Genomic DNA, 15045 nt, shown 5'->3' on the forward strand with positions numbered 1-15045 from the left:
GTCTGCATAGAAGAGAGATGTGGGAAAAGGAGACCGGGCGGGGAAGGGAGAAGCAGGGCCTGGTTGAGAAGGTGGGCGGGGTAGGACCCGAGAGAAGCAAAGCTGGGCTTGGGGAGAGAAATGTGCCTCAAATTCTGATGAGGGTGGGATACTGAATGAATGGCCGAGAGAGGAAGGAGTGGCAGACGTGATAGCTCAGCACCTACTTTACGTCCACAGATCGAGGAGGAGGTGGCAAAACTACTGAAACTGAAGGCGCAGCTGGGCCCTGATGAAGGGAAACAGAAGTTTGTGCTCAAAACCCCCAAGGTAAATATAATTCCTTTAAGGAGAAAGTCCCTAATCCCACTCCCAAGGGTGGATGCCCCTGCTTCCTTGAACAGTTCTTCTGGGAGCTGAATTGGAATCTGAGTCATTCTGGGATGGCAGAAACTAGACCAGCTGGGTGCTTAGGGGAGTATGCCAGCTACTGCTACTCCTTCTTTCATTAAGTAAATATTTACTGAGTGTTTCCTAAGTGCCTAGCACCATAATATGTGAGTATGCCATGATGAACAATATAGCCTGCCCTCATGGAGCTTACATTCTACTGAAGGAAACAGACTTAGGACAGATAATTCCACTCTTGAATATGTAATTATAGGTTGTGATAAATGATATAAAGAAATGATAGGGGCGCCTGGGTGGCTCAGTGGTTTGGGCTGCTGCCTTTGGCTCGGGTCATGATCTCAGGGTCCTGGGATCGAGCCCTGCATCGGGCTCCCTGCTCCGCAGGAAGCCTGCTTCCCTCTCTCTCTCTCTCTGCCTGACTCTCTGCCTACTTGTAATCTCCGTCTTTCAAATAAATAAATAAAATCTTAAAAATAAAAAAAAAAAAAGAAATGATAAGCATTCTCTGGGACAAATAAGAACTAGAGCGTCTGAAAAAGCCTCACAGAAGTGATATACTAACTGACCAAGATGAATGGGAGGTAGCCAGGGAGAGAGCATGAGGAAGGTAAGTTCGGGAACAGTATGGAAATCCTGAAGGAGAAGAGAATGCTGGTAGTTTCCAGGAATTAGAAAAAGACTTGGATTAGTAGAACCAAATATACAGGAGAGTAGAGGAGTGGAAATCCGTTGGAGATTACTAGCGTGGTCTCCTTCGGGAGAGGAGGAGTTCAGATGTCATTCTTTGTAAATTCTATAACCTGAACTATTTACCATTTCATCTAGGTTCCCTTGGCACTATATATATATATATATATATCTACTATTGTATTTCTTGGTGACTTTTATACACATAGTTTATTTACCCTGAGAGGCTGAGACTGGTGTCTGGAACTGAACAGATAATTCAATAAATGTGTGTGAAATTGGACTTCAAAGGAGAGGGGTCTTCCTTGTGTTAAGGTGTCACCTTTTTAGGTTCATTCTTTGGGCTCCTAAGTTAATTGAGCTATTCCTTTCTACACACAACTAATTTCAAAGGTGAAAGAGACCATGTAAAATTACAAAGCAAATATTATCAATAGTTTTTCAAACTCTTCACTGAAAAATTAATGGGGAATTTGTGACAGATCAGGCTGGCCTCACTAAACCCAATGATAGATCTTAACATCACTAAAAGTAGGACATCCAGACATTATGTTTCTCCTGATGTGACACAATAAGTACACAGCACCACCTATGAAATATTCTTGCCAGGGTGCCTGGGTGGCTCAGTGGGTTAAAGCCTCTGCTTTCGGCTCAGGTCATGATCCCAGAGTCCTGGGATCGAGCCCCACATCGGGCTACCTGCTCAGCAGGGAGCCTGCTTTCCTTCCTCTCTCTCTGCCTACTTGTGATCTCTGTCTGTCAAATAAATAAATAAAGTTTTTTTAAAGAAAAGAAAAAGAAAGAAATATTTTTGCCAAGAAAAATTGAACCTGAATCTAATCAGGCCTTTTGACCTACCAGTTTACCAGAAATATGGGAGATAGAGGAATGTATTAAATGACACATTGTATACACTGTTAATGAAATCCAAATATGAAAAGTTCTTTAGGACAAATTACTCAATTTCCTCAAAATAAATGACATTTTTTTAAAAAGGAAAGGAAACTGTTGTGGATTAAACAGACAAGAGACAAACAAATACAGTGCATGGGCTTCATTTAGAATCTAATTCAAACAGTCAACCCTAAAAAAGTATTCTTGAGGCAACTGGGGAAAATTAAACACGGCTTGGGTATTAGATGATATGAAAGGGCTGCTGTTTGTTTTGTTGTTTGTAATAAAGGTATTTTAGTGTTTTGGCTTTTTTTAAACCTCGTGCTTTAGCAAATGACAAATATTTAGGGACAAACTGATAGGATGTCTGGATTTACTCTAAAATACGCCAGGAAAGGGGCGCCTGGGTGACTCAGTCGGTTAAGCCGATGCCTTCCCCTGAGGTCATGATCCCAGGATCCTGGAATCGAGTCCCGCATCGGGCTCCTAGCTCAGTAGGGAGCCTGCTTCTCTCTCTGCTTCTGCGCACCACTCTGCCTGCTTGTGCTCACTCTCTCTCTCTCTGATAAATAAATAAACAAACAAATAAATAAATAAATAAGTTCTTAAAAAAATAAAATAATCCAGAAAAAAAAAGTTGGACCTTAGATAACATAAAAATAACAGACACTGATAGTTATCGAAACTGGGTAATACATAACGTGGTGGTGTATGATACTCTTCTCTATAATGTGTGTTTGAAAATTTCCATACTATTTTATTTATTAAGTTATTTATTTATTTATTTGACAGAGCCCAATGCGGGGCTTGATCCCAGGACCCTGGGATCATGACCTGAGCTGAAAGCAGAGGCTTTAACCCGCTGAGCCACCCAGGCGCCCCTATACTATTTTAAAAGAAAGTGAGATTATACTGGAGAGTTAGTATCCACTTTAGTTTGTTGAAATGTGTCTCTTGATGTGTAATTTATAGTATCATGGGGTAGGACTCTTCCAAGAGGTTTTTGTGGTCAAAATTATTTTTATGATTATACTGACATATATTTGCCTTTGTGACCACATTTGTTAATGAAAATACAAAAGCACTGGTGAGTATAACTGCTGGTGTCTTAGCATGAAACATGACAGCAGCCCTACACTATTCGAGTAGCCATCATGTTCTTTATTTTCCTGCATTCATAATTTTTTTAAAAATTAGTTTTGCTTATGAATGTCCTTGATAACAGTAAAATTTGCTCATTTTATTGAATCCCAACCCTTGAGTACTCTCTTTTTTAGTATTCTGTGTGATGAAATGGTAAGAATACAGAAAGCACTTCTGCTGCATTCCAGAGCAGGAAAAACACTTGTGCTATTGCACGAGTTTAAGCTGCCTACCTACTGTTTTCATAGAACATCTTTTTTTTTTTTTTTAAAGATTTTATTTATTTATTTGACAGACAGAGATCACATGTAGGCAGAGAGGCAGGCAAAGAGAGAGGAGGAAGCAGGCTCCCTGCCTAGCAGAGAGCCCGGTGCTGGGCTTGATCCCAGGACCCTGAGATCTTGACCTGAGCCAAAGGCAGAGGCTTTAACCCACTAAGCCACCCAGGCACCCCAGAACATCTTTTTTATTTGAAAGAAAAACTGAAAGACAAACTGCTGTTTAAAAGATTTGGATAATGAATGAAGTGAGCTTTGTCACTTCAAGGACAACATCTGACAATATTTTTTGCCATTGACAAAATTCAAGCATTCAGGTGAAAGTTAGGATTTTAGGGAACTTGTATCTTTCCCATCATGTAGACAGCTTCCCAATCTAGTAGTGAAAGAGAGATCTGTGTTGATATTAACAAAGGTGTTTTCTAATATAGTGAAGTGTGTAAATATTTAGAAGATCTGTATAATTTATCAATGACCCAATGTTTTCCACACGACTGATGTATATAATGTTATAAAATAATGCATGGGTAAAAGATTCATTCAGAGTACAAGATGGAGTAGTCGATATCTTTAAAATTATGGTAAAATATATGTGACATGAAATTTGCCATTTTAACTATTTTCTAAAGATTTTATCTGTTTATTTGAGAGAGAGAGCACTGGGGGGAGGGGTGGGCAGAGAGAGAGAGGCAGATGCTTAACTAATTGAGCCACCCAGTCACCTCTTTTTAAACCATTTTGAAGCATACAGTGTGGTGGCATTAAGCAGGTTCACATTGCATTGTTGTGCAACCATCACCACTATTCATCCCCAGAACTTATTTTCATCATACCAAACTGACATTCTATACCCATTAAGCAGTAACTTCCCCCTCTACCCTCCCTCCAGCCCCAAGGTAACTACTGTTCTACTTTCTGTCTCTGTGAATTTGGGGTACCATATTAACAGTGTGAAAAATTTACGGATGTAGTTCCTATTCCACACCGCAACCAATCTTTAAGAAACTACCAATTTTTGGATTTTGGTTTAGTTTAAGAAGGTTATCTACAGTTAGCTGAAAAGTTTATTAAAATATTCCTTCTTGGGAGCCTGGGTGGCTCAGTCAGTTAAGTGGTGCCTTCAGTTCAGGTCATGATCCCAGGGTTCTGGGGTCCAGCCCCATAGCAGTCTCCCTACTCAGCAGGGAGCTGCTTCTCCCTCTCTCTCCACCTGCTGATCCCCCTGCTTGTGTGCATGTACTTACTCTCCTCTCTCTCTGTCAAATAAATAAAATCTTAAAAAAAAAAAATTCTTCTTTTACAATTACACATCTTTGTAAGGCTAGATTTTCTTTATGCAACCAGAACAACCTATCCCAATAAAATTGAATGCACAAAGCATATATAAGAACCCAGCTGTTCTCTGTTAGGTCAGACATTAAAGATTTGCAAAAATGTAAATCAGCGCTACCCTTCTCACCAAATTTTTTTTGTTTTGGGAAGTAGTTGTATTTTCCTAAAATGTTATTTATGTTAATGTGTTATGGATTTACTGTGTGTTAAGTGAACTAATAAATATTCTTAAATGTTCACAGTTTTAATTTCTAATGCAATAAACGTTGATTGGTATAATCCACTTTGGGGTCCTTAATAAATAGTAAAAGTTTAAAGAGGTCCTGAGACCGAAGATTTGAGAATAGGGTGTAAACACCCAGATTAGAAGCTCTGATCTGGAAGGACAGTGTTATTATAGCCCTGACTGCCACGAACCTGCTGAGTGGCCTTAGGTAATGATTTAACTTCTCAATATCCTGTAATTCATCCATAAAAGGAATCTGCCCAGCCTATGTCATAGGGTTATTAGAAGCAGATTAGAGAATCGTATTTATTATAATTTAGTAATTATTGCAAATAGTATTGGAATTTTTTTTAAGTTACGCTGCGGTTAAGTGTTACTTAACTAAACTAGCTAAGCCAGTTTGAGTTGCTTATATACCTGTCTTCAGGTATGTGTTTTCTCATAGGAAGGGAAATGTTCTGGTATTCATAGAAAATGAATTTTTAGGAAAACTTCTCAGAAAATAGTGTTCTAAAAAAGAAAGAAAACAGCATTCTAAGAATTCTAGAAAATATAACCACGCTAAAAAGGGGATGAAATTTAGAAGGGTGTTAGCAAATGGGTGTGATAATTACTAGGGAATTGTTTGTGCTTGCTTTACAACTCTGTAGCCCATAGGAAAAAAAGTTTGGGGCAGTGTTTATATCTGTCATCCTCAAGGCCATGCTTTTGTATTTTTGTCCTTAATGTTTCCTGTTTGTTTTTAAATCCCATCCCTGGTTTTTTGGCCAATTTGGACTCCAAGGGTACAAGAGACTACAGTCCCCGGCAGATGGCCGTTCGGGAGAAGGTGTTTGATGTAATTGTCAGCTGTTTCAAGCGTCATGGTGCAGAAGTAATTGATACGCCTGTGTTTGAACTAAAGGTGAGGGATTGGTAAGGAGAAATTGGGTGGTGGGAGAGTGGATATATAAACAACAAAGAAGATGATAAGAGAGTGAGAAGTGTCTCTCCTGTTGGGGACAAAGACCAGTATTTTCTCCAAAGAGAAGGGAGGCAGGCCTGGTTTAGAAGGAGAGGCCCTACTTTTTATTTGCTGTGGTCATGGCTGGTGGCTTCCAAAAGAGGGCCCTTGTTAGAGGACGTTGTTATGGTTCTGTCTACAATGAATTCCCTGGTACCGGTTCTTGAGATGTTTTTGAGATACATACAAACCATATATATAAAGAATAAATATGTAACCAGTCTCCTGTTGATGGACCCTGGGATTGCTTCCAGTTCTTTACTATTTAAAAAAAAAAAAAAAAAAAAAATACCAGGGGCGCCTGGGTGGCTCAGTGGATTAAGCTGCTGCCTTTGGCTCAGGTCATGATCCCAGGGTCCTGGGATCGAGCCCCGCATCGGGCTCTCTGCTCAGCCGGGAGCCTGCTTCCTTCTCTCTCTCTCTGCCTGCCTCTCTGCCTGCTTGTGATCTCTCTCTGTCAAATAAATAAATAAAATCTTTAAAAAAAAAAAAAAAAAAACAAACTGCATCACTCCCTGTTTAAAACCATTACCCATTACATTTATAACAAAATCCAAACTCTGCTCATGCTTACAAGGCCCTACATGATCTTGCCATTGCCTTACTTTCCCACCTCATCTTGTGCTATTCTTCCCCTTGGCCCCAGTGCTACTCTGGTCTTCTTTCTATTCCTGGACCATTCTAAATATGTTTTTTTTTTTTTTTTTCTTGATTTTTTTTATTAACATATAATGTATTATCCCCAGGGGTACAGGTCTGTGAATCGCCAGGCTTACACATTTCACAGCACTCACCATAGCACATACCCTCCCCAATGGCCATAACGCAACCACCCTCTCCCTAGGCCCCTCCCTCTAAATATAGTTCTATCTCAGGGCCTTTGTACTTGCCCTTACCTCTTCTTGAACTCCCTCGCCCCTCTTTGTTTGATTTAATTTCAGATTAAAGTAGAGATTAAAGGTTTTAATTTCCGATCTCAACTAAACTGCCATTCTTCGAATAGTCTTCTCCAACTATTTTGTCTAAAGTATCCATTGTCTATCACATTGACCAGTTTTATTTCCATTAGAGCAGCTATCACTAACTGAAATTATCTCTTAATTTGTTTTCTTGCCTTAGTGTACTGCCTCTCCTCCTTAGTAGGAAAGATCCATGAGGGTGTGGACTGTATCTTGGTCTTGTTCACTGATGTATATTCATTGCTTAGAACAATGTCTGGTACTGGTGGTCATTCATCTGCAGGGTGAATTCACAGAAATTGCTGAATCAAAAGACTGTACTCATTTATGTTTACCAATTCTCTTGGTTTGCTGGGGCTTCCAGAACAGAGTACCGCAGACTTGGGTGGCATACACAGCAGATTTAGTGTCAGGAGGCTAGAAGTACAAGATCAGGTGTCAGCAGGGTTGGATCTTTCAGAGGGCTTTGAGGGAAGGATCTGTTTCAGGCCTCACTCCTTGGCTGTAGATGGTGTTTTCCTAGTGTCTTCACATTATCTTCCCTCTGCCTGTGTCCAATTTTCCTTTTTTCATAAGGACATCACTTAAATTGGATTAGGCCCCATCTTCACTTAGCTTAACTACCTCTTCAAAGACACTGTCTCCAAATATAGTCATATTCTGAGGTTACTGGGGGGTAGGATTGCAATATATGAATTTTGAAGGGGACACAGTTCAGCCCGTAACACCGACCAAATGTATGAATGTTTCTAATTCTAGACTGGGAATTTTCAGGCTTTTTAAGCTTTTCCAGTCTGGTAAGTAAAATATGTTATCACCTTATTGAAGCCATCACATGGTAAGAACTACTATTTCAGTTTTGCCTTTTGACATTGTTCAAACTTTAAGCATCATAAAAACATTTCATTGATCTAATAATGCAACCTTAGGAATAAATTCTCAAAAAATGTATATTCCAGGGGCGCCTGGGTGGCTCAGTGGGTTAACACCTCTGCCTTCTGCTTAGGTCATGATCCCAGGGTCCTGGGATCGAGCCCCACATCAGGCTCTCTGCTCAGCAGAGGGCTTGCTTCTCTGCCTGTCTCTCTGCCTACTTGTGATCTCTGTCTGTCAAATAAATAAATAAAATCTTAAAAAAAAATGTATATTCCAAAGGAAAAAACTATACTGAAGTGTATTTATTGAAATGTTATGGAACATTGTTTTTAAATAACCTAATCAACTGACAGTGTAACACTGGGAAGGAAAGAAATACAGCGCTGCTTCTCACCAAAGTATTACTCAGCTTTTAAAAAGAATATTTCAGGGGCGCCTGGGTGGCTCAGTGGGTTAAAGCCTCTGCCTTCAGCTCAGGTCATGGTCTCAGGGTCTTCGGATTGAGCCCCGCATCGGGCTCTCTGCTCAGCGGGGAGCCTGGTTCCTCCTCTCTCTCTGCCTGCCTCTCTGCCTACTTGTGATCTCTCTCTGTCAAGTAAATAAAATCTTTTTTTTTTCATTTTTTTTAAATAAAAAAATAATACTTAAGCTCTTTCACATAATGGATATGTGTAAAAAAGCAGAAAATGAACTTTGCATGTCCTTTCAATTATAGTTAACATCAAATACATTAGCATTGAGATAGCAGAAGTATAAACAGGTTGCAGTCAGTCATGTTAGGATGGTGGGGTTTTGTTTTAAAACTTCCTTTTAGGGGCGCCTGGGTGGCTCAGTGGGTTAAGCCACTGCCTTCGGCTCAGGTCATGATCTCAGAGTCCTGGGATCGAGTCCCGCATTTCTGCTCAGCGGGGAGCCTGCTTCCCTCTCTCTCTCTGCCTGCCTCTCCATCTACTTGTGATTTCTCTCTGTCAAATAAATAAATAAAATCTTTAAAAAAAAAATAAAAAAATAAAAAAAAATAAAACTTCCTTTTAGGGGCACCTGGGTGACTCAGTGGGTTAAACCTCTGCCTTTAGCTCGGGTCATGATCTAAGGGTCCTGGGATGGAGCCCCGCATCGGGCTCTCTGCTCAGCAGGGAGCCTGCTTCCCCCTCTCTCTCTGCCTGCCTCTCTGCCTACTTGTGATCTCTGTCAAATAAATAAATAAAATCTTAAAAAAAAAAAACCAAACTTCCCTTTAAATTGTTATATTTATCATTGTGACCACCTTTGTATTTTCTCAGGAAACACTGACTGGAAAGTATGGAGAAGATTCTAAGCTTATCTATGACCTGAAGGACCAGGGTGGAGAGCTGCTGTCCCTTCGCTATGACCTCACCGTATCTTTCTAAACTTGGTCTCTTGGTACTTTGGATCAGTTGGTTCTCATTGGGCTGGGGCTATTTCTAGCCTCGGGTTTGGGGATAGCTAGACATAGGTGGGATTAATCCCCACCTATGATGCTTATGATAATCAGGGAACTTATTTCTTTAAACCAGGAATGGGACTTTAGCTAAACAGAGCATAGCCTTAAAAGTCTTCAGAATCCTGAGTGAGAGCTCAGCTTTATGTTGGGAACCAGTTCCAACTCAGTAATCCCTTGGCTCCAGAGTCTCTCTCCCCTGCCCTGTCCAGTGGACAGAGTTCTCTTTAATTGACCAACAGTCCAATTCCTTTATCTCCAAGCTATGTCAGAGAATCATCTGCTCAGAAATCCTGGAAGACTTTCTCTGCTCTCTGGCATATCTGCCTGGCCCCCTCCTGTGCTCAGCATAGTCCAGGGGAGACACTAACCAAAGGGAGAGGAACCCTAATCCTTTTTGATACTTCTGCTGTGTGAACAAAGTTGATTCTGATGTTCAGAAATACTCTTAATCTTACAGGTTGTGGTTTTACTCACACACAGAGAAAGGTTAGACCCCAGCTTCTGTTGGTGGTGATAATCAGCTGCTGGACTGTATGAGGAGGGGCTTTCTCCTTAACCATTATCAGGTTCCTTTTGCTCGATACTTGGCAATGAATAAACTGACCAACATTAAACGCTACCACATAGCCAAAGTATATCGGCGAGATAACCCAGCCATGACCCGTGGCCGGTATCGGGAATTCTATCAGTGTGTGAGTATGTGGGGCATGACAGGGAACTTGGCCCTCCCTCAACTTAGTAGAATCTCCTGGGTACTCATGGTGTCCTGAACAAACTGGATGCACCAGATAGTGCTAGTCCTTAGATTACTTGAGTATTTTCATGTAGAGGATAGGGATTATTCTCCCCATTTTACATATGAGTAAACTTGCAATTCAGTAAGGTTAAGGGATGGTAGGGATAAGAAAGCCAAAGTCAGGCTTTTGAACTCTTGGTCCAGTTTTCTTTATGTTAAACCACAGCAATTGGATCACAGCAAAGGATGGGGAGATTGGATTTGAAGTATCAGGTCATCCAAAGTGGTGGCAGAGCTTCTGAATAAAGAGAAAATGGTTAAGGACTAAGGCCATGTATTTGCCCCCACAGTACTACGAGAAAATAAGGAAAAGTAGCTGAGTGAGATAATGAAGGAAAGTAGACAGAAGGGAAACCAGGACTAGTAAGAGACCCAAGAATGCTTGGAGATTCCTCTGGGTTGGTGCTCTGACAGATAATGAAGGTGGTGTGTGCATGAGTGTAGATAGGCCTTTATAGGGAAAAAGCAGAGCTCCCAGTACCCTGTCTGCCCGCCCGACCCTTAAGACAGTTAAAACCCTAAGCCCTGTATCTACCCATCTCCCTGCAGGATTTTGATATTGCCGGACAATTTGACCCCATGATCCCTGATGCAGAGTGCCTGAAGATCATGTGTGAGATCCTGAGTTCCCTTCAGATAGGCGACTTCCTGGTCAAGGTCAGAGCTAAATGGGTTTGGAAGGGCAAAGCCGGGCCTAGCTTCTCATAGGAGAATATCCTCTGCAGAGAGACCAGTAGCCCAAGTGACCAAAACTGTTGATGGTCACACAAAGGGATTCTATCCTCACTGTGCCTTGGGTCCCTGCAGGTGAATGATCGGCGCATCCTCGATGGGATGTTTGCCATATGTGGTGTTCCTGATAGCAAGTTCCGAACCATCTGCTCCTCAGTGGACAAGCTGGACAAGGTAATGACCTAAACACTTCACTCTTTTCTCAGACCCCACCCTGCTCTGAGAAATGTAAAATAAGATCAGAAACGAGGGAGGCCTGCCTCAGTGCTCACCAAAGGAGGATTAGCCCCAGAATGAAAGGCAACTTCTGCTCCAAAACTGCCCCCTCAGGAGGACCCACACTTGCTCTGCAGTGGAGAACTACCCAGGAGTCCCTTACTGGTATCTGTCTGCCTAGGTGTCCTGGGAGGAAGTAAAGAACGAGATGGTGGGAGAGAAGGGCCTTGCACCCGAGGTGGCTGACCGTATTGGGGACTATGTCCAGCAGCATGGTAAGGAACAGACCCTGCCTCTCCAATAGCCATCGAACTGGCCTCAAACCTTAGGCCAAAACTCCGTGTGTGTGTGTGTGTGTGTGTGTACATGCATGCAGATGTGTGTAGTCTAGGCAAAAAGGTAGAAAGCACCTCTGCCTGTTTGCTCTTGTCAGTCTGGCTCACAAATGGTATCTCCCCAGGTGGGGTATCCCTTGTGGAACAGCTGCTCCAGGATCCTGAACTGTCCCAAAACAAACAAGCCTTGGAGGGCCTAGGAGACCTAAAACTACTGTTTGAATACCTGACCCTGTTTGGCATTGCTGACAAGGTGAGTCAGGCTGGTGTGGACACTGTAGCTGAGCTCTGGGGTTTCAGGTCCTTGATCCTCATCTGGTCCTGACTGTGCTCTTGTCTCCACAGATTTCCTTTGACCTGAGCCTTGCTCGAGGCCTAGACTACTACACTGGGGTGATCTATGAGGCGGTGCTGCTACAGACCCCAGTTCGGGCAGGGGAAGAGCCCTTGGGTGTGGGCAGTGTGGCTGCCGGAGGACGCTATGATGGGCTAGTGGGCATGTTCGACCCAAAAGGACGCAAGGTGCCATGTGTGGGGCTCAGCATTGGGGTAGAGCGGATCTTTTCCATTGTGGAGCAGAGGCTAGAGGTACGTCCTGGGGGTGCGCAGCTGGTGGCATGTGAGCTGTTTTGTTTTATCTTCAAGGGGGCAGATGGTACTATTTGGGTCAAGGAGCATCTTTGGAAAGAAATGGAGAAAAGATGGTTATTGTCTTTCGTACACCACTATAGGCCATCTTTTTGGATCTTTGATCATTCTTTCTTCACAGAATCCTTTCTTCTGGATCCCTGCATTTCCCTGAGCACTGTCAGAAGTCATAGCATATCCAAAGACCCAGATCTTTAGAATACAGAATGCTTGATATTTTACTACTCTGTGCTGGGCACCGTGCTTAGTGCTTTTCAAACACTATCAGTAAAATTCTTACATACCCCTCTGAGAGTAGCTACTTTTATTTATTTCTAGACAAGGGAACTGAAGCATTACAGGTCACAGCTTGCCCAAGGTTGTGAAACTCTTTAAGTAGCAGGGTCAGAATTCGAATACAGGCAGTCTAAATCCAGATTCTTGCTCCTAACTACTCTGATGTTGTTTCTAAGTGGTAAGCGTGTATCTGAGGCCTTGGGATCCTTCAGGTGGATATCTTCACTCTCTAGCCCCTAGAGTAACACCAGGGAAGGTCCTCATGGGCTTAGGAACTCCTTTGCTGCTGCTCTTAACTGGCTGGTCTCATTTCATCCCTCGGGGAATTTTCCAGCAGTAATCATCCCAATGCTTCCATCCTTTCCTCTGGAGCGGAAACCATCCATGTTTCCCAGTTAAGGTCACTGTTCCAGTAGACATCTTATGTTGTTAAGAACAATGAAGATAGGGACACCTGGCTGGCTCAGTTTGTTAAGAAGCTGCCTTCAGCTGGGTCATGATCCCAGGATCATCAAGCCCCACATTGGGCTCCTTGCTCAGCAGGGAGCCAGCTTCTCCCCTACCTGCCACTCCCCCCTGCTTGTGCTTGCTCTCCCTTCTCTTTCTCTGTGTGAAATAAAATCTTACCAAAAAAAAAAATCTATGAAAATAGTTTTCCAGAAAAAGACAAGGGGCAGCAGAAGCATTGTTCCTTTCCCCTGTCCACCCACACCCTGGGTTGGGCCCTGTGGCCAAAGCATAATACGCACGGTCTTTTACCTGGGCAGACATGTCGTAGGTGGGAACGGGGTAAACTCACAGTATTGCTTCTGTGTGAATGTTCTTTTGGACCCTTAAGGTACTAGAAGGAGACAAGTTTTAAGTTATTGTACATAAACCACCTTTGCCCTTGGCCTACATCATCTGTTCTGGCAAGTCATAGGTACGAACCAGTCAGTTCATTTCTTAACATCTTCTAGGAGCTACCTTATGCCCCATTGCTAGGGGAGAAGACTGGGCCCCTGTCCTGGTGGAGCTCGTGTAGTTGGGTCTGATCTCTCAGTATCCTGACAGCAGCCTGCTCTGTTTGCTCCTTGAAGGTAGCACAGCTCTCTGACTCTTACCTGCCCCTTCCCCAGGCTTTGGAGGAGAAGGTACGGACCACAGAGACACAGGTGCTTGTGGCATCTGCACAGAAGAAGCTGCTGGAGGAGAGATTGAGGCTTGTCTCAGAGCTCTGGGATGCTGGGATCAAGGTAGAGGAGGCCAGCCCCAGGGTGGCAGCAAACTTGGGAGTGCTGGGAACAGACTAAATAAAAGCTCCTCCGTGGCAACTTCGGGTAGGAGAGCTAAAAGCACTTGGGCTCCAAGGAGGTTGTCCCTGAGGACAGTAGAAACTAGCCTTCATCTTCCACCCTTGGCCCCTGCAGGCAGAGCTGCTCTACAAGAAGAACCCAAAGCTGCTGAACCAGTTGCAATACTGTGAGGAGGCAGGCATCCCACTGGTGGCCATCATTGGTGAGCAGGAGCTCAAGGACGGGGTCATCAAGCTCCGCTCAGTGGCCAGCAGGGAAGAGGTACGTATGTGGGCAGGAAAGCTGAGGGATGGGGAATGTATGGCATTTTGGCAGTCCATCCCCATTCAAGACCTGAGTAAAAGCCTGGCACTCATGTTAGTACCCTCTCAGAAAAGGCGAAAGGGTTAACCTGTTACAGTGGTCATGGTAGGGAGTCCCATCTCCATCTATATCCAGTGTCTCTAGCTTCTCCAAGAAGCACTATCTACTTTTTTTTTTTTTTTTGTCAGAGAGAGAGAGCATACAAGCGCACAGGCAGACAGAGTGGTAGAGGGAGAAGCAGGCTCCCTACAGAACAAGGAGCCCGATGTGGGACTTGATCCCAGGACGCTAGGATCATGACCTGAGCCAAAGGCAGTTGCTTAACGAACTGAGCCACCCAGGTGTCCCAGCACTATCTACTTTTAGTCTGCATTCCAGCTCCCAGCTGAGCCAAGCCTGATGACTAGAGGAAGGAGTGGGCACTTAGGAGCAGTGGAGTCAAAGATACTCATACCACCTTCTCTCCCCATTCTGGCCAGGTGGATGTCCGAAGAGAAGACCTTGTGGAAGAAATCAAAAGGAGAACAAGCCAGCCCTTTTGCATCTGCTGAGTTGAGCAAACTATCAGCCAACTGGGACTGGCGCTATTTGAGGCTAAAACAAGACTCTGCATATATACTTAACAGCTTTGAACACTTGGGTTCCAGCAGGAAGACCTGAACAGTGGTCAGAACAGAGACTTTTTATTATGATTATTTTATTGGTAATCACGGACAAAAGTGGCCAGGTATTACACCATTTTTCCATAGGAGATCCTGGGGGCTTAGTCCAGTCTGTGCTCTGGGGACTGAGCCTAAGAATGGTCGCCCCTGCACGACCCTAACCAGATGGAGAGAATGCTCCCCCCAAACAATACTTAAAGGTCCAATAAAATGACTCAACCACTGGAGCCTGCCTGTGTCACTGTTACCTGGCCCTGCCATCGCTGTGGGAGCCTAGGCCTCCCATTCCAACGACTTGAGCGGTGGGAAAGTGGGGAGAAAGTCTTAAAGTACGCAGCACTGGCACTGCCCCAGGGTGAAGGGTGCCGCTGAGGTTCCTGCCTCCAGCGCACATCATCCGTGCCCTAGGAGGTGGGGCTGTCGGCACACTCCTGGGTTAAGGTTCCAGCTTTCACCTGAGGGTCCGAGGTTTCTGAGGCGCACGTGCAATGGCTGCCCCCACCCCCTTGGGGGGCGGGGTCGTATTCAG

General features: G+C 43.7%; 1 protein-coding gene across 4 annotated transcripts in view; it reads left to right on the plus strand.

Annotated features, from left to right (window-relative positions):
- The window catches only part of HARS1 (histidyl-tRNA synthetase 1), a 15047-nt gene extending 304 nt beyond the window's left edge, over positions 1 to 14743 (plus strand). Inside the window, exons 2-13 of one of the 4 annotated variants that reach the window (XM_082725397.1) lie at positions 220 to 309; positions 5735 to 5854; positions 9072 to 9167; positions 9820 to 9945; positions 10599 to 10706; positions 10857 to 10955; positions 11179 to 11272; positions 11458 to 11585; positions 11678 to 11920; positions 13375 to 13491; positions 13666 to 13812; positions 14334 to 14743. In XM_082725397.1, the coding sequence (XP_082581523.1) occupies positions 220 to 309; positions 5735 to 5854; positions 9072 to 9167; positions 9820 to 9945; positions 10599 to 10706; positions 10857 to 10955; positions 11179 to 11272; positions 11458 to 11585; positions 11678 to 11920; positions 13375 to 13491; positions 13666 to 13812; positions 14334 to 14405 (1440 nt within the window). In that variant the 3' untranslated portion in view covers positions 14406 to 14743. Of the gene's footprint in view, positions 1 to 219; positions 310 to 5734; positions 5855 to 9071; positions 9193 to 9710; positions 9946 to 10598; positions 10707 to 10856; positions 10956 to 11178; positions 11273 to 11457; positions 11586 to 11677; positions 11921 to 13374; positions 13492 to 13665; positions 13821 to 14333 lie in introns of all 4 variants that reach the window. The other 3 variants (XM_082725399.1, XM_082725400.1, XM_082725398.1) reach the window with 3 other exon arrangements.
- Positions 14744 to 15045: the final 302 nt, after the last annotated feature.

The sequence above is a fragment of the Mustela nivalis genome, assembly GCF_964662115.1.
Source record: "Mustela nivalis genome assembly, chromosome: 3".
Taxonomy (NCBI): domain Eukaryota; kingdom Metazoa; phylum Chordata; class Mammalia; order Carnivora; family Mustelidae; genus Mustela; species Mustela nivalis.